Here is a 19,883-nt window from a genome sequence, read left to right as displayed (position 1 = left end):
ACTCAGCCACCACATATCTGTAGAGAAAAGCTGATAAAAGTGGCAAGTGAAGGCACTTTAGTCAAGAACCTTTATTTTTTCTTTCTGGCTATGAACATACTGCTGTATTAGAAACTAGGCCTCCTGAAGCCTAACAAGGAAAATGTAAATTAATTTAATTTGTTTTAGTATCCTATGCAAGTGACACTATCTTGGGTCCTCATCAATGTTACACCTAAATGTCTCTCAGCAATACTAGTAAAGATTTTCTTAGGCTTTCCTGCAGGGAAGCTCTCTCCCCATTTGCTTTCTTGCTCTGTGCTGCAGTAGGAATGGGGCATCACTGCATAGGCATTAACGTTTGGATATTAACATCTACAGCACCCCCAAATGCTAAATTGAAAGAGCTTTAAAGTCAATCTTTCCCACAAACAGTGGAAAGCATTTTGCTACTGTAAACAGGAGAAAAGCCAAGACTTCTGCTACACTGCCCCCACCCAACCAGAAGGCTCTCATTAAAGTTTACACAGAAAAAACAAATAAACACACACAGTAAAGCTTCTCATTTTCTTTTTCTATGACAGATATTTCCACAGTGGACTGGCATCAGCTTGTTCTCCCTATCATTCACAAGCTCGAGTATCATCAGCCAAACTATCCTTCTCCATGTGTTCTGTTATCCTGGCTGTTTGCTAGCTTCCTCCACAAAAAGCAGCTGCAGTTTAGTGGCAGGCTTTTAGCAAAGGTTGCCAATTTTGCAAAGTTTACTTCACTCACATTACTACCAGAGGAGTTTTGGGGAAACTTGAGTGTTGGCCGCTCAATGCCCTCTGCTCATCAGCATAGACATGCACTAGTTTTCAGAACAGACTCTGCACCAACCTTAATTTTGACAGCCTCCTCTAGCGGCTGATCCATGAGGATATTGAAGGAGAGAAACAGCTTGCGGATGGCATCATTAAACTCATCCCCATCTTCACTTTTCCCATAAAATCTAAAAAAGCAGCAACACTGCATTGTTCATATGCGCAGACTCAGGACAAGGAATAAAAGTGTCAAAGTAGTTTATGTACATATTATCTTTTTAATAACTTTTTAAAGTGCTCTTTTACTATGAAAAGTGACTGTAGAAATGGCATTGTGAAGTTCTGGTGCTATGGCATCAACAACCTGCAGTTTACTGGTAGGAGTAACAGATTTGAAAAGATGTGTTTTTCTAAACTGACAGTGTTTCAGACTCAGCCTGGAATCTATCATTCAAGTAATATCCTGTCTGTCTACAATAAATCACAAATAATGAGGCTTCTGTATAGTTTACAAATTCTGTTGCTGTTTGGTGCTAGAGCCAGGTAAGTATTTATCTCATTCCATGATGGACTAACAAGAGAAACCAGTACCAAATGGTCACTTTCCAACTTCTTTAAATGGATTAATGTAAAAAACAGTTTTCTCTGTCACCAACAAAAAATACCGAGAGTTCCTCTTCAGACTCTTTAGAATTAGTATTGATCTTCAAGAAATGTATTAGAAAAAAGTACCAAAAATACCTTTAAATGAGGAAGCTGCCTAAACAAGGCAGGCATTTAGAAACAATGAAATTTTTGGTCTCTTATCAGCATCAGCGTATGCAGTTCAGAATCTCATTTTCACATTAAATGCTTACGTTGTTTTCATTTGTATTGATCACACTGTCTAGCCACCCAAACAGATGGTTTTACAAGCAGGAATAAAAGACAGAAATAAACATTTCTTGAAAATCTGGGGCTTGATAAGTGAGAATAAAAAATCTAGATAGGAATGTTTGCTTATGGTATGAACCAGAAGCAGCTCAACTGACTTCCACTTGTACTAGCTAGGGATGGACCTGCCAATCTTCAGCACAGTCTCACGGGTCTCCTGTGCCTGGCTCCATGATCAGACCTGAAGAAGACTGTCTTGGATTCAAAAGCTTGTCTATCTCTATCCAGCTACATAGCTGGTCTAATAAAAGATATCTCCCAAGGAAATCCTTGCCGCCTCTCACCTCAGGTAGAGTATACGTGACTGGACAATGAATCGGAACAGGTACTTCAAAGCTTTTAAAGCAGCGAACAGCAATTCTGTCTTGCTGGCGTCATCTGCATTTCCTACATAATAGTTCAGTACTTTGGTGAGTTTCCTGTGGGAGGGAAAAGGGGATAATAAGAACAAGTGTAGTTACAGGGGAAGCTGAACTGGGCATCTCCAACCTACAGAGGAAGTGTGATCTGGTGCAGAGAGTTGGGGACCAGATTTACTTTAGGAGCTTGAGCAAGTCTCACAGAACCTGATTTTCAAATGCCTCAGCACCCAGAAGCTGCCAACATCTGGCCTCATCTGCAAGTGCCAAGTCCCTAGCTTTTGAGCCTTTAAAAAAAAATAAATAAAAAAAATAAAAATTTCCAGAGCATTGAGCACCTACAACTCCTACTGCCTTTAAGACCCCGACAATCCACTACTTCTCAGACTTAGCCCCTTTGCCCATGTAGCCATGAATTTATTTGCAGACATAGAAGGATAGCAGCTTCCTCACTGGAATATGGGAGTTCCTAGGGTATCAGTAGAAAAGTACTTTGAGAACCCTGGACAGCCAATGCACATGCACATGCAGTGTTATTCACCATCTGGTCCCTGTCCAAGCAGAAGAGTGATGAGAGTGTGAGACTAATGTTCAGGCAAGCCCTTCTTCTCTTCATTAAACAAGCTCCAACCATCCAAGACTCTGCAAGTAATCGCTGCCTGCACAACAGCTTCTGCATTTTTCTTCCCCTCCTCTTTGAACTGGCAGGATGAAAGCTATTACTTCATAAACCCTTTCGGCATATAAGGTGTAGGAAGGACACTATGTAATTCTCCAGTCCCTTTAGCGTTATGTGTATGTTGTACTGCAGAGCCAAGCTGAAAGCTAGGCCAAGCAATAATAAAGCTGAGAGAGAGCATGTCCATAAATCAGACACAAAAAGGTTTATTTATAGTGGGGAGCAAGAAGGATGATCAATCTCCCACAAGCTAAGGGGAGGGAAAAACAACCCCTCTGCTGAAAGTGATTGTACAGCAAGTTCAGAGAAGGAAAATACAATTACACAGAGTAATGGGCTTTAGGAGTTCCTGGTAGCGTGGGGTCCTATCTAGAACTCTCTCCTCTAGGGTGACAATTGACAAAAAACTTCTCCCATATGAAAACAGAGATAATGACAGTGATCCGCCTTTCTATCCACAGACGAAAATTGCTAATGGAGGAGCTTAGCTATTCACATCCATGTATCTGCAGGTCCATAATTCAAAATGTGTTCTTGCAACTCTGCACAGGATGTTTAAACATTTACGGGTAATGTCAATGATGTTACATTTTTAAACAACACATCGCTATTTGGTACTTTGTTCTGCTCTGAAACTTCATTAACCTGCTCAAATCTGGGCTGCGCTCCATTTTCTGCATCTTTACCGCAACAATGAAAAATATCAGCTTCACTGCTATAACCACCAGGGAGGAGATGCACATTTCTGCTTCCCTTTCCTACCTTCCCTTCTCACCTCATATGTGGACAAAGGACATGCTGGCAAGTCCATCAAAACTAAAGATGGTGGACTGCAGTCGGACAAGTCTCAGTTACTTGACTTGCTGCTTTAAATGTCAGTATACCAGTTTCTACTATTAAAACATTTCAATAAGATCAGCTTTCTGTGGTAGGTAAGTGCAATTTTCTTCTACCCTGAAAATAAATGTGAACACAGTGGGATCATATAGCTATATGTACTCACGTGGTTTGGGTTACCTTTTATTTCTACATCATCTACCCTAACAGAAGTGAGAGGTAACACCTCTGAGATAGGCTACCCTGTGGGTTTGTGGTTACTGATACTTACACATATGCCAGGGTAGCACTGAAGTGCTTGTAAATATACGTTTCAAGTACAGGGTTAAAATGCTGGAACTTGATGTCTCCGATCAAAGAAATAATAAATACCTGTCAAAAAGCCAAAAGGAAACAGATGTACTGAAGTGTGTGACCTTGAGCTAACCGTTCTGTACCTCATGTTAAACACACGCCAATTGTTCTGCTGGTTGCTTGCTCTTGACCTTCTCAGTTTTACCATTACAGATGGTATTGTGCAGTTGCTGCTATTAGCTGGAATGAAATCATCTCATCTCTCAGAAATTGACTACTGATTAAAAACAAACCCATGAAGGTAAACTCAGCTGCCAGACAAAGTGGCACTGATATTCTTTAAGTGGTACTGACACTACATCGTACAATGATAATGCTACTGCACAAAGTTAGAGAAGAATGGTGCCACTGGATATACTGATTTCCAAATAAGGTTCAAAATTGAGCCTCTGATCACCTGGACCCATTATAGAGCCACTGTAGTGCTTCTTATCCTTAGCAAAACTAAGTCATGGATAATTGTATTCTGCCTCCCTACATGATTTTCAACATCTTTCCTATGCTGCCACATCTGTTGCTTAGCAACATTAAACAGCTGCTTCCCTGTTTCACTGTGCACCAAAGGAAGGTGCATTTCAAAGATAAATAACAGTTCCCTACATAGGTTGACTTCTTTTAAAGTTTTCTGCATGCCTTACTGCGATCTGCATGTGATAGGCTTGCTCAAGGTAGAGGCATTATTGCAGAAGAGATAGGAATTACACTGGGACTCAGGAGACATGGATTCTATTTCCAGCTGTGCCACAGACCTGCCCTATCACCTTGGAAAAGTCACTTCATTTTCTGTCTTAGTTTGATGAAAAACATTGCTACTTCCCCCTCCAATGTAAAATGACTTTTGATTTACCAATATAAACTATAATGTAAAGGCATTACCATTATCTTATGCAAATATCAATTATCATCATCATCAATTCACTGAATTGGTTATGTTGTTATCTCAGATCCCTAACTCCCAGTGATATTTGAGGAATCTTTGCTAGGATAAATGACAGTTCAATGTTTTGTTTCATAAAATGAAACACCCATCTAGTGGAAGCAGCAGGAAACAAAATAATAGTCTGAAAAACTGCCTGAAATAAAGGTACTTTGGGATATACTAACAACAACCACTTACCAGTGCATCAAACACAAGGAAGTCATAGGTTTCATTGTCTGACATCTCCATCATTATGTTGAAAAGTGCATCAAGAGTATCCTGTAAAAACTAGAGAAGGGGGTGGGCAGAGGTTACAGTTGTTGAAATCCTCACAATAATCCACCCTTCTCATCCCTTTTTCCCCCTCCAGAAATGCATGGAAACAGAAAGGACTGACCAAGTCCAGCATAAGTGTAAAGGTATAAGAACAGATTATAGGATCAGCAGGATAGGAGAAAGCACAGGTGAGTGTACCAGTAAGTGCCTGACAAACTAGTCCTTCCTAGTTTCAGTCCTTCCTTAAAAGGTCAATAAGGGAAACAGAAGGAGACAGACTCCTGGGGCACATCCAGGCAAGCACGGATGTGTAGTATGTGGCGCACACCACACTGCAGATGCAGGAATTCCCTATGCTGCTACTTTGCAGTGCAGGGAGTTTCTCTGACCCCAGGAGATCTTGGGGTCAAAAGAACCCATATCTAAAAAGAGTGGGGGGGCACACTTGGTGGCAGTACACACCACGCAAAACCAGTGCCTGGGCAGCTGAAGCCATGCTCTGGCTGCCAGCCAGGCTCTAGGCTGCAGGAGTACTGCAGCTGCAGCTCCAGCTCCTGGAGGCCCTCCAGGACTCCAGGTAAGGCTGCTGGGGCCAGCACAGTTGCCCTAGGCTCCCCTACCCCACTCTGGTGCGTGGTAAGTTACCCACAGTGTACATGGCATGGGTGTTCCTGAGGGACAAGTAGCAAAGGCACAAGGTGTACTGCTGGTACTTGTTCCTGGGGAAATGCGCATTCCCACTAATGGGGAAGCACCCCAGCATCTGAAGACCACACCTGAACCCATATCAACTCAGACATACCTTTTCTTTCTTTCCATTCCACATCCTCTTGTTATTTGGCACATCATACAAGCATGTGAGTAGTTGGCTATGCCTGGGTGCTTGAGATCACACCTAATTTTTGCCTATGTGCAACCTCTGATTGCAGTGGAACAAGTCAGCTTCATGCAGTGTACCAAAGGATCAGTCCCATAACAACACGCTTGTCAAGCATAACATTCCTTTGGCACTGGCTTTTCACAAACATGCACCATTTTCTTCAGTCACTCAGCAACTCAGGCAATGGATTGTTTGCAAAATATAAGCAATCCTAAACCTAGTGAAGTTCCCAAATACAAGATTTTAAATTTTCCTGGAAATTCCAGCTTTCCACAGCTTCAGACATATTCCTCAAGCCATTTAAGCTATAAACATTTTGGAGAGCTGGCATTCTTCCTAATGCATGCATTCATTGCCAAGCATACAAGAGTCCCTCAACCATAACTGGGACCCCCTTAATGCTCTATAAATACTACTCAGAATTCTCCTGTATTTTATATTCTGCAAGAATGTAAAATATGTGCATGATAGCCCCAATCCTGCAAACACTTGTGTGGGCTTAATTTTAACCAGGAGAGTATTCCACTGGGATAAACAGTTTGGGGTGGGAATCAGTTTTAGCATTTTTTGGTTATGACCTTGTACAACCGCTGGCACGGTGGGGTTCTGGCCCCACAGCAAAAAACAAACAAACAGTAATTTGAGATTAAAGTTAAGCATGTGTGTAAGTGTTTGGTGGGGGTTGGGACCTGAGTCTCTATTCATGAACAAAAACTTGCAGATAAGATGCCTGTACCTTTACAATTTCTCCTCCTTCTACCTCCATCAGCTTCTTTAGGTTGCATGCTATGTTCCGAGAGTTAGAACGCCAGTTCAGCAAACCCAGCAAATCAACTATCAAGGACACAAAATTAAAAAAAAAAAAAAAAAAGACAGATTACCCAAAGAAAAGAAAAAAACCTAGCTGATTTACATTAAGGGCTGCAGAGCAATGAGGAAGTGGTATTGGTGCTTATTTTTAGAAACATCTTGTAAAATAATAATAATCATCACACTACAATGTAAAGAACATTGCCTTTTAATGGCTTTTTTTTCCCCCCCTTTGCCAGAGTTAGCTTTGCAATTAAAGGCAAACTTTGGTATGATTTTATATATCTTATGACATCTAAGAGGTTGCTTTGCATGCTCTTGCTTAGAAGATATCCTCAAGCTGGGAAATCCATCATATTGTATTGGTTTTGCTGAGAAATGTACTTGTGTTTACTTCAGAACAGACTCTTGGGAATATTTCTTCAAGCTACCAGTTTAAGCCTCTTGTATACAGTAAGTTAAACTGTAGACTGTTTATCATGCCTTTGAACGATCCAAAAACAATAAAAAAAAATAGCAGTCAAGTTATTCAAAGCAGTTTAGGAGATCCAGACCCATTATGCTCCATTCAAGTTAACGGAAGACTCATCTAAAAATCACCTTGACTGCTCAGGCAACTTCTCACTAAACTGGATTGCTGCCTTTGAATGGAGGAACACATGCATAATAAACAATCCTGACAAAGAATGGCAAATTCAGAGGCGAGTCCAAGTGAAACCAGGGCTAAATGAACTTACGCTTGCTCTCCCACCCACTGACTATGACTCCTTCTAGATGTATATAGGTTGTCTTACTTTATCAACTCTCACAATCTCTTATCAACACATTTACTCACCTACACAGATCACCCACCACTTCTGAATTTGGACTTGTTGCAACTAAATTAAAAGGGAGCATAACGTGTGCAAACAAAGCAGCTCCATTTCCTTCATTCTTAACAGAAGTGTGCACAAAGGCATAGGTGAAAGTACTCCATTAAGGGCATATCTACACTGGAACCCAAAAGGAACACCTGCTGCAAATCCATGCTAGACCTAATTTAGGTATTGAGAATAGTAAACCCCAGCACTAGGGGCTTCTCCTAGTTTGGGGTGGGTTTATAGCCAGTACTAGAAAATCTAGTACAGTTATGCCTATATCTGCAGCAACAGCAGCTCCTAACTGCAGTGTCATTGTTCCTTTTGTTAGCACGGGGAAAAGACTAGACACCTTGCAGATAGTTCTCCCACCACGGCCTGAAGCTTCCATCCCGTTGCCAATGCCAGACCTACCCTTCTGGGTCAGTTTAGTAGAGCAGATCAGGGTGGCAATCTGGAAGCTGTCTTTTGTGCTCTCTTTACTGGGTGTGAAGCTGGCTAAATGGTGTAGGTTTTTGCCTGGGGGGCCATCCTTCTCCTCCATCTCCACTTTTGTGCCAGGAAGAGTTAAGTAGAATTTAGCATCTTCCATTTTCTTGTTATCACCCTGGTGGTTGAACACAGATGGAGAAATCACTTAAAAGTATTGTTACAAATGTTCACACAGAAGGCACACATGCTAGGCACAAGCACTTTCCAACACGGTGGAAACTAGTAAGGCTGTGCGAAGCTTTGGTCCCCAATTTGATTTGGCCCGATTCAGTAACTGAATCTCCAAATCTGAATTGAATCAGAGGACCCTTTAATCTCCCTGAATCGAACTGGAACCCTACAAATCGATTTGGGAGATTTGGTGAGATGCAGCTTTACGTGTTTTTTCTACATACTTCTCGGTATCAAATGGGCTGCGAGTGCTGTGATGCTGGGGCATCCCACAGAAGCGTGAAGGGCTCCCCAGCCCACTCTGCAGCAGACCCAGAAGTGGACCAGAAGTGGTCCACTTCTGGGTCCGCCAGGAAGTGCACAGGGCCCCCGCCCCCAGCCCCTGGCTAGACAGACATGCTAGGCACAAGTGTGCATATAGACTCCTTTACCATAGTACCTGAATGCCTAAAGTTTTTTATACCTTTATTCTCAGAATACAAAGTAGGAAAGTGCTATTATCCCCTTTTTACAGATGGGAATTGAAGTACAGACAGAGGGCCAGATTCACAGGCCTTATCCACCTTTTGTATTAACAGTTTTTCAGGGTCTGGAGCAGGGTGGTACTTTTAGGTGCTTGCCTAAAAGGTAGCATAGAATCTGGCCTAAAGCCTGACCAAGGTTACGTAGGAGGTATACGATAGAACAGGAACTTAAACCAAAAGCCTACCAAGACCTGTTCGTGCCCTAACTACTGGATCAAACTCCCTCTTAGCCTATGTTATTTAAGACCAGATCTAGATATTTTTATGAATATATATCCCTGAACAATCCAATACCTCATTTCTATCAGTGGCCAGTACCAGATATTTTAGATAAAGACATAAGATCCCCCAAATGGAATTAAACTCACATTTATGGGAAACCTTTTTCTCAATAAATATTTTATATGACTTTGTTTATGCCCTGAAGCATGAATTTATATTTTGTATAAATTTTAAGTCAACATTAGTGAGTATGTTAACATGGCAGTAATGTATATGCTGTAGTGTAGGCAATTAAAAAAAAAAAGAAGCTAACAACATCCTAGTAATGGGTAATTTCACTCTACGAGTTGCTCTTAAATTTTTGCTGCAGGGTAGGAAGAGACTTCTATTTTTGTTGCATATTATGTGGCGTTTGGATTATAGAGGTTCTATTATCATCCAAATACCTCTGTGGCTCATTAGAGACGGGAAATAACCCTATGCACTACAGTGACCAAAATCCTGCATCTCTCCTTTTCAGAAAATAAAGGGAATAAAGGAAGAGAGAGTGACCCTATGCCCATTTCCGATTAGGTTACCATTAAGTATGGAAGTAAAATGTGTATACAAGGACACACATATCAGACCTGCCCCAAACTGATCAGCTATCCAGTGCAATCTAATTTAATGGCGATATATTGTGACCATAAAGTCCTGTTTCACGGACTCAGGCTCTGGCTGTTAAAAGGTTGATAGGGATCTTTGTGTTGATGAACAAGGTAGGGCTTGTGTTGCCAGGAGACATTTGGCTAGAAAAGAGGTTCCTACTGGTTAAACCAGCATCAGAGTAGCAAAACCTCAGGGCTTTTTCCAAACTACCTTGTAAATGACTAAATTGTGTCTGCCATCCTGCAGTGTTGTTCCATTTTCATTCATCAGCTTCACAAAGGCCATCCCAAAAGCTCTCTCCGATTTATCCCTGGCTGCAAAGAGAGAGAAGAAAACTTCAGTTGGAGTAGCTTTATCCATCCCTGATCTAAACCAGCATGCAATTCCCTTGCTGCCAAATTCAACAGATAATAAACAGGCAAGGCTCTTTGGGTAAATGTGATATCTTTTATTAGACCAACTGAGTAGTTTGAAAAGAGTTCTTTGCAACCTTTTGGGCACAAGCACCCTTCTTCAGGCATTGGGAGACTCTGCTGTTGTTCTGAGATCTCCAAGGTAGGAAAGAAGCCAAAAGAGTGACAGGAGGTCAGTGAAAGTGTAAATAGGTGGAAGTTTGGAAAACAATGGGTAGAGTGGGGAGGGGAAGGGGAAATAATGGGTGAAGGAATGAAAAAGGTAAGTATTGGAGAACTCAGTACTGTCTCCCAGGCAGAAAAGAGGCAGGTCTCTGTACAAGTAAATAGGTGGAAGTTAGGAAGACAAGAGGTAGAGAAGGATGGGTAGGGAAGCAGGGGGAAATGTGTAAGTGGTAAGTTCAGGCAGGTACCTGGTGAATCATGTCAGGCAGGTTGTCATGCATCATAAAGCCAATGCCTATATCAAGTCCATGATTTTTTGTATCCAGTAGATTTATGAAGTGAAGTCTGTTGGTTCATCTACAAAAGGTATTTTGTAGGTTCCCAAAGGATTACAATTGAGAGATCAGAGAGGGAGTGATTGCTTTGTGAGAGGTGTGCACCCACAGGTAAGAGAGATCACATCTACCCAAAGAACCTTGCCTGCCTATGTCCTTAGACCAACACAGCTACAACCAACATCCCTGTACAGATAATATAATGAAGCCTCACTTGGTACAATGCAAGAACCATCACCTGTCTGAAAAGACTTGTTTCATTTCAATACATCTCAAGGCAGCACGGACAGTATTTACAATAAGATAAAAAGGTTTTTTTCTCATGCTTCATTTTACCTGAATTTTCAGCAAGTATATGATAGAAAAAAAATGAACCTAAATAGACACATACAGCTACCTATGGAATTTTTTTAATCTGGAATTTTCGACTTGGCTGTTTAACTGCCAGTTAATAAGGACTTTAAATATTTACTTATTATATATTGCAGCAGATACAAGAAGCACCATTTATGTGCCAGTTTCCCATCTGGCTAGGTGTTGTACCAACAGAACTGATACAGTTTGTGACCCAAGGAAGTTATAACAATCTGCATGCACCTGCAATAAAACCAAGTGCAAATGCATTCATTTCTGAACTCATACTGTTGTCTTTTGGGAGGCCAGCTCCAAAATCGCACATTTAACTCCATGGCTCTCTCTCACATGGGTCCTTACCAGATTGGTCCTCTCAGGTTAAGAAATCCTGTGAACTCAGACCAATGAGACTTCTAACTGCTAAAACTCTTTTTAGCCTCTTGTGAATTTGATCTAAAAGCCCGCACCAAAACCACAAAGGTAAGAGTCACGGCACATTTCTACATCATAGAGGACTTAAAAAAAATCAACACAGGCCAAAACCAAGAAATAGCTCGGCTCTTCAGCACAAAGCATGCACCATGCTGCTTCACGAGAGCAACACACCACCACAAGCCTTCTCCCATTCAAACAGTAAACCTTCTTAAGGCCTTGGAAGATTCAGAATTTCTCCCTATTTGCATGTGTCATTTCCATTGCCCACTTCTATCCATTAACTGGAAATGATGAGAAATCCCAAAAAGGAAAAAAAAAGAATCCATTTCCATGTTTGCCAGCACTAATCTGAACTCAGAACTGAAACTCTTCTCCATCAGAAAACAGTTAGGTGGAAGACTGGAGTCAAATCTGGGGCTCCATCTTTGCAGGATGCTCGGAAACACAGCTGGGTTACAGAGTCTTATCTACAAAGGAAAAATCCCTACCTGGTACTGACTTCAAATACTTACATTCCTGTGATGATCGGTGACGGAAAGTAAATCTCAAATGACAACGACTGACCTCTTCAATTGCAATGGACACCTGCATATTAGAACATAAGAAGTCAGACAGCAGTAATAATCATCATTATTATTCTTATTATAATGGTATACTGGTGCCATTGTAATAATGGTACAACAACACTACTATTATTAGGACTTCTGTTGCAACTCATTACAGAAGTACAAAATATTTGATCAACATCAATGAAGTAAACCTCACACCTCAAAATCTGCATATCCATTTAAGTGGTGCAACTAATGGCTAGGAAAAAAGGAAACGCCTTTCCCAACATATTACATCAAGGACAAAACAGAACCTGGCAGTTTTCTTCTGCTATAAATCTGAAAACTTAATCCCATTCTACCGAAGATTTTCAAAGTATCACTACAAGTCATAAATTCACTGAAACAAAAAGAATTTGAGCACTTCACTCTTATATGCCCTTCAGGCATTCCTCATCTCAGTCTTTGAAGAAGTTTGCTTATAATGTTCCGCAATGAATCTAAGTGTGATGCAAGTACTCTGCCTCCTCTGTGTACATGTATTTGTAATATATACTTCTGGGAAACCTCTGCTCGCATGCAGTGTCTGTTCTCCTGATTTTTGCTGAAATTCCAAGTAGCCAGTTGTCTTGTTAGGCCATAGAGCTGAGCCCCAGGAAGATCATTAATTTAATACTTCAGCAGTCCCAGAGATGCACAGAAAGTGTATGGATATTTTTTTAGGACCATGCATCAAATACAGAAAAAAACTTCTCTTTTAGCAATCCCTTCAGTCCTGACAGATTAAATTGTTACATCAAAAAACTCGGTCCCCTCTAAAGCAATATAGGGTGCAGCTACACACACCACTAAGGTGACATGATAAACTCTGGTGCAGTTCGCTCCAGAGTCAAATGCTCTTGAGCACAGCATCTACATGTACACCTGGGACCACAGCAATTTGAGCCAGGGCAGAGCAGCCCTGGGCTGGCAGAAGGTCCAGGGGGTCAGTCTCAGACAGCAATGCTGAACAGTGGAGGGGCTGGCTGAGGCACAAAGGTGCTAAAGTGCAAGGCTAGGTGGATGGCAGCCCCCACATTAGCACCCTCATGCCCCAGTCACCACCTACAGGTGCATTTCAGCAGAGTCAAGTACTCCGCCATAAGATAGTACTATCCTTGACAGTACTCTCTTACAAAAGAGTTAATTTATTGCACCCTAATACTGGCACAACATGTACATGGTGCTACTTTACTGCAGAGCTATTTGGTCAACTCTGAAGTAAAGCGTACATGTGGACACACCCATAGTGTAACACATGGCTATTTAAGTGTTCCATCTCATTCAATATTTCCCAATTAATCACATTTGGTAAGGGAAGGGGAAAGGAACAACAAAAAGTCTTACCTTCACTGTTTCATACCAACAAGGCTGCTTGACTTGATAATAAATAACAGACTTGTATTCAGAGATACCTTCATAACCAGCACCAGGATGGATAGCTTTCTTTAGACAAAAAGACACAAGGAACAGAAGAACAAAGTCAACTGAAGCTAGGGAAAAATATTTTCTCGATGATTGATTCAATAATCATGCAATCCTTGCAAATCAGAACTCTGAGGGTTTCCCCAGATAGAAAACTTTTGGCAACAGCCCATCAGATGCACAAAGCAACATTACTGAGATCCATCCAAGAAATCTTTCATACCTCTAAGAGATTGCCATCTTCATCATGTACAGACATGGTGACCTCTACATTCTTGGGAGTCTTCTTCTTCCCTTTGTCAAACTCCCCCTGCACCAGCGTGACATAGATATCATTTCGAACATCTCCTGAAACAATAAAAGCCCCTTGTTGAGTCATTTTCCACAAAGAGTTAGTTGGGGGTGTGCTACTTTTCACACCCTAACATTACATTTTATTCTGTTACTCCTCTCCCTTTTACATCTGATTGATCCCGGCAGATCAACAGTATTTTAGATTAAACTATTGATTTCATCTTCATATGAAGTTATAGCCTATCAATAATCCTTCTGAGCATGTTTTCCATTTAATGCACGTCATCATTAACACAACAGACTGTGCCACAACCAAGCTTTCTACTTTTTGTATTTGTGTTCTATGTGAATTCTTCTCTATGAGAATTAAATGCATTGCATACACTAAATAATTGTTTAAAAACCCATTTTTTGGACTAAATGTAAGTTTTCTTACAAAACAATGCTCCTTGCTGACATTTTTCAGTTTCTCTTAAGTAACTAAAAATTTAAAGTTTTCACTTATTTGATAAAACCCCCAGAAAATCTACTGAAAATTAAAATCTTTCAATTTTCTTTTAAAGTGTTTAGAGGAAACTAAAACACATTTTTCAGTTGAAGCAGTTAATGGCAGATATACTGTGGATACATCCATGCCCTGTCATCCTACAGCCTTTAGTAGTATGATAAACTGTAGTTTAAGCTGATGAAATTTAAGGCACTTACCAGGCAGAATAATCTCAGGGAATCCCATTTTACGAGCCACTGCTGTTGATCTGTCAACAAGATGTGAAAAATCCTTCTGAACCTGGGCTAAATCACCAGGCAGCAGCTTCAAAGAAACCCAGAGGCCTAAGACAAAATACAACATGGAACAACTGTTAACTTGAACATGGGCAATATCTGTGGCATCATAATTACTTCTGGGCCTCAACAAGGAAACAAAAAAGCAATAACTATATTCTTGTCTGATCTGAATACTAAAATGTCACAAACATAGAAAAAAAAACCACACACTGACATCGCCTATATTCCAACATTTGCCCATGGGGAATCAGATCTTATTCTGAAACAAACAAACAAACAAACCCAACGAAACTAAATGAAGCAATTCACTAAGGATGGGAGAATCCAAAGCAAACTGTTTCAAAAACACCAGATATGTTACAAAAAACCAGGATAAGGAGATATGGATAAAGGGAAAATGTAATCTATAGGGGTTATTGCATTCATTTAAAGTATTTTAAATACATACAACTTTACCCACATTTTGAAAAAATGATGCTGGTCACAAACAAATGTAGTCAGAAGGTAACACGGGAATAAAGTGCCTTCTGTTGAAATTCTCCCCAAGTAAACACTGAGTAAATGCAGAGTAAGTTTAACACGCTGGTGAATGTGCGTTACACCACCTCTGTGCCTCACAAAACGCAAGTGCTGCAGTCACAGCAAGGGAGTTAGGGCTCTAACTGCAGCACCTCATGTTTTTGCACTGTGGAGGTCCTCTGTGGTTACTAGAATAGCACATCAGGATCTGGCTTCATTGAGCTAGCATACTCCAACAGCCTTGATCTCTGGACTTTGCCACATAATTTATTTTTTTTTTCAGTGAAGTGGTTGCCTCCCCAGCCCCACATTTTTATACTGACCTCTGGTATGACTTACATACCTTGCCCTTTATGATTCACTTCCTTTGCAGCAATGACTTTATTGAAGACTGAAGTGAGAGGCTCATTCTCTCCAATCACATGGGAAGTTATTAGAGGAGACATGATTAGTTGTCGCTGTCTGATATATGTTTCCATGGCAATTCTGAGGAGCATAACAACAGAGGTAGGGATACAGGCAGAATGAACATCAAAGTACAAACTTTACCCAAGCAGTGCAAGACAAGGCTTTATTTTACTATTTTAGGGTAAGAAAAAAAAAGAAAAAAAAAAAAGAAAAGCAGGTTTCATTGGGGTATTTTTTTTTTCCTGCCTCATTAGACAGGGGAGAAATTTACCTCTGCACCAGGACAAGGGCATGGCATCACTTAAATCCAATTTAATTCTTTGAGTTACATGGTATTTCCATGGTGCATAAGCTCAGAGAAATGCATTCAGGACCTGATCTTGAGACCATCTTCAATGTCAGTGGTTTCAGATCAGACTCAGAGTTTAAATTTACCTCTCACATAACTCCACTGGCTTAAATTGAAGGGATGTAGAATAGCACTACATTGGTTTTAAATAAGACCTCAGCACAAGAGCCCTGGTTCCGACCACCTGTTCCTAGGTGATCTCCGCAGAGAACTCCACCTCTGATCCTAGGTGAAGTTTGGATCTCCAACCAGAGACTTATCTACAATAAACCAAAAGCACAGACTCTTCTTCCCCAGCACTGTCCCCTGATTTTGGAAGGGTCTGCCTTTGGCTCCAGATGCTATAACACAAGCCAATCCCTAATTACAAGTTCTCTAGAGGGAAGAGGAACAAAAATGGTGGTAGCCAACTTTATTATGCAAAGGCATAACACTCTGTTGTACAGCTTTTTAGTCATAAAAAGAGTCTCTGAAAGGAAGAAAAAAAAATATCCACTGGAAGTCCTTTGTAATGACATACTGGCTGTTCCAAATGACGTGCTATATTCAGGACTGTAATAATACAGCTCAGTTTACCCAAACAAGCACCATTTTAATTACTAATGTGCTGAGAAAGTTAACAATGCAAACAAAGATCCAGCAGAATGCAGTAGTCTAATTCACATTACAGAAACACAGGAGCTTAGCTCTCCTCTCTGAACCAGAATACTTAATCATTAACCCAGGAACTGTTTCATCACTGAAATTGAAGTCTCCTTGACTGTGGTGTGGTAGGAATTACAGGTCACAGACAGCTGAGGCACTGAATGATGCCAAGAAGTCAAGGCAAGAGATAGTCAACAGGACTTGTACACCTAATCACTTGGGGCACATCCAGACAAGCACAGACGTTTGGTTCCTGGGCACAAGTGGCAGCAGCACACCTTGCACTTGTTATCTGTCCGCAGGGAACACCCATGCCATGTCCACTTTGGCGCATGGCAAGTTACACCAGGGACAGTAGGAGGGGCTGGGGTCAGCACTGTGCTGGCCCCAGCAGCCTTACCTGGGGGCCTGGGAGCCTCCCAGGGCCGCAGCCATGGTGCGGAGGCCTGGTCAGCAGCCACAGCACAGCTCCGGGTAGCCTGGCTCCACTTTTCATCTGCATGCGCTGCCTGAGCATGCGCTCCTCTGTTTTTCTAACCCCCACCCCCCGAAGTGCCAGGCCAGAGACCTCCCCAGGGAAAGGCGAGGAAAGGCGCCTGAACGCCAGCCCCCATCTTCAGGTGGGCTTTGGGAGGCAGCTGCGGAAGTAGTGGGGGCCATGTATGCCCACATGGAGGTGCCTAAGCCCAGCAGGGATGCAGATCCCGGAGACCCCAGAGGGGGTTGTATGGAGAGCACTGGGAGGCCCTGCCCAGAGTAGGGGTGAAGTGTGTGTAGGCCTGAAGGACACCCCAAGGGACACGCTGAGTAGGGTCAAATGAGAGTAAACTTGAAGGACAGTACAAGGGCCAGCCCCATGAGAAGTTGTGCCCAGTGAGAGGCTTGGGGCAGAATTAACCCAGGGTTTGGCACAAGGCCGGACCACATAGAGAAGGGGAACTTGTGGGAACTGGAGGACTGTGTGGCAAGGCCAGTATGCGAGTAGCAAAGCCTGATGGCCCAAGGGGGGCCGCTCAAGGAGGAGCAGGGCAGAGGAGTGTGGCCTGGTAACAGGCAGTATGCCAGAGGCCCCAGTAAGAGAGGGGCAGAGTGGAAGAGGCCTCCTGTGAGAGGGGAGGTGGTATGAATGAGTATGTGTGTGTGCATGCATGTGTGTGGAGCCCAACTTTGGACTCAGTTTGCTCCAATCTCAGACTGGGAGTAATACTAATCTGGATGCCATCTGTGAGGCATGGGCTGTGGTACAGGGGAGGTTGGAGCCACAGATAGCACCCCCTGGCATCAGGGCAGTAATGGACAGTCTCCTGCATGTACCATCCATATATGAGAACAACAAAGCCATGCAGGAAAGACTGGGCCCACAGAAACAGGTGGGCAGGCCAGCATGAACTTGCCCTGTTACAGCCACACTCATCTATGTGACCTTAGGTGCTTTTGGAATTTCCAAACTTAACATCCATGGAGAGCAGATGACATGTCCTATTTTCAGTCTCAACAGGCCACACTCACTAGCTTGCACCGTACTCTCCCTATTTACCTTAACTGGATAATGGCCAAATCTCTCTCTCTGGTATTTCAGGTTACAGAGTCTAACTACTCTAGTCTAAGTGGCCAAGACTCCATAAGTCATCTCCCAACTTTAATGGTTGAGTTAGCCCATCATTCAGTTTTAAGATGCACAAACCACAGCAATGAAATGATCCTAAGAATGTACAAGTCAGGACCTTGCACCAAACTTTTGGCTTCAATGACTTAAGAAATGTGACCATCCAAAAAAGGTTGATCACTACAATTAACCAACCTATTTGTACAAATCTTTCCAACATATAGCAAGACATCCATAGACATTCCCATTCTGAAAGCCACATTGAAGTCCAGTACTTACTGTTGAAAGGGAATAAAATGCTGCTTTTCTTCATCATCTACTTTCCCATGTATGATATCAGTAATGTCCATCACTGCAATAAGACAGTTTAAACAAAGATTATTTTATATACCCAACAGCTTACTTTTGAGGGATAGTACATGCATCCCTCATCCAAGTTATGGACAAGTTGACAAAAGCTGATCACTCTGATTCAGTTCTACTAGTAACAGCAATATTCAGAGACATACCAGAGCAACGTCACTGGAGTTTTTTAGCTTTAGATAAGTGTGATTGATGTAGCACTGAAAGTACCAGAGCACTTCATGCCAACATTGCATCTATTGATGAAGCATGCCTGAGTAATTGCAATGGTGAAAAAAAATTTACACCATTTGGGAAGTTTGGCCAAAAAACCCCAGGAGCTTTGTACCTTTCTTGTTGATCGCCTATGGAAAACTTTCTGCTTCCCAAAACCAAGGAGAGGCAAAAAACCACCAACCCCCATCCACAACCCCCGCCCACCCCAAACCACCCCTCAAACTCTCTTCCTAAGCATATAATTCTCAACACTCATTCAGCATGTGAATATACATCTATCTGTATTAACCTGAATGGTTTATATTGTCCCAGCCCTCAATGCTATCATTCTTGTATGTGGTAGCACAGATGCTTCACATGACTTTAACTAGGATTTTTCTTTTCTATGTACAATAATTCAGTCTACAGCAGCACATAACCATTTTCCCCATCATAAACAGGTAGGATTTACATGCAGCAGATCAAGGGAAAGTTGCATCCTGATTTCAAGTGCTGTTTGCTTCAAGATTTATCTTTTCTGTGGGTATTTAACAGACATGCTTCAGGACGCAGGGGGGAAGAGGAGGCTTTAATTAGTGCAGCTCCCAGAGCCATGCTAATTAAAATCACCCAAAGTATCACGTGTATTAGCGCCCTCACACTGAAAAATGGCAACAGGGTGCTTTGAACTAAAGCTTGTTGAATGAGTTCTGGTTTAAAGGGCCCTGTTGCCATTTTTCAGCTTAGGGATGTTGATACACATGACACTGAAGTCTGCTGGAGTGCAATAATTGCCACGTTCCAGCAGGCTCACTTAACTGAGTCTGCTCCAACGCACTGCAGTTACAGCACGTCAGAGCAGCCTCCCTGCATGTGTACAGGAGCCCTGTGATTTCAGACTAGAACTTTCAAAGGAGACTGAGGCAGTTCAGTGCCTAATGCAATAGGAATTGCCTGTAATTCAGTAGCTACAACTTTTACAAACCACAAACCGAAAAAACAGCTCTGGTCTGCCATGGGCCAAATGGCTTTGGTGATGTGCCAGTGACAGGGGACTTTCCCTGCTCCCATGACAGGAGCCACAGCTGGAAGGGAAGAAGAAGGGAGGCAGGGTGGGGACAGAGAAGTGGCAATAGCACAGGCACAGCTGGAAGTTTCCCAGCTCCTGTGCAACTCCTCACTGCCCAGCCCCAGCACAAGCTCCAGCACAGGCAAAGTTCTTCAGCTCCATGGGCCAGATCCAGTGGCTTCACAGGCC

The 19,883-nt window shown here is 42.1% G+C and overlaps 1 protein-coding gene across 1 annotated transcript in view; it reads right to left on the bottom strand.

Moving 5' to 3' along the window:
• The window catches only part of DOCK5 (dedicator of cytokinesis 5), a 125,275-nt gene that overhangs the window by 39,221 nt on the left and 66,171 nt on the right, over nucleotides 1–19,883 (bottom strand). Inside the window, exons 11-23 of the mRNA XM_090053693.1 lie at nucleotides 18,347–18,419; nucleotides 15,403–15,545; nucleotides 14,460–14,585; nucleotides 13,684–13,808; nucleotides 13,383–13,481; nucleotides 11,961–12,033; nucleotides 9,957–10,060; nucleotides 8,104–8,296; nucleotides 6,759–6,856; nucleotides 5,065–5,154; nucleotides 3,865–3,965; nucleotides 2,003–2,137; nucleotides 862–973 (exon numbers count right to left, since the gene is read on the bottom strand). Of these exons, the coding sequence (XP_089909819.1) occupies nucleotides 862–973; nucleotides 2,003–2,137; nucleotides 3,865–3,965; nucleotides 5,065–5,154; nucleotides 6,759–6,856; nucleotides 8,104–8,296; nucleotides 9,957–10,060; nucleotides 11,961–12,033; nucleotides 13,383–13,481; nucleotides 13,684–13,808; nucleotides 14,460–14,585; nucleotides 15,403–15,545; nucleotides 18,347–18,419 (1,472 nt within the window). The remainder of the gene's footprint in view (nucleotides 1–861; nucleotides 974–2,002; nucleotides 2,138–3,864; nucleotides 3,966–5,064; nucleotides 5,155–6,758; nucleotides 6,857–8,103; nucleotides 8,297–9,956; nucleotides 10,061–11,960; nucleotides 12,034–13,382; nucleotides 13,482–13,683; nucleotides 13,809–14,459; nucleotides 14,586–15,402; nucleotides 15,546–18,346; nucleotides 18,420–19,883) is intronic.

Source organism: Crocodylus siamensis, chromosome 6 (genome assembly GCF_052110815.1).
Source record: "Crocodylus siamensis isolate JL-2025a chromosome 6, ASM5211081v1, whole genome shotgun sequence".
NCBI classification, from domain to species: Eukaryota; Metazoa; Chordata; order Crocodylia; family Crocodylidae; genus Crocodylus; species Crocodylus siamensis.
This window is presented reverse-complemented; position numbering and strand designations above follow the sequence as displayed.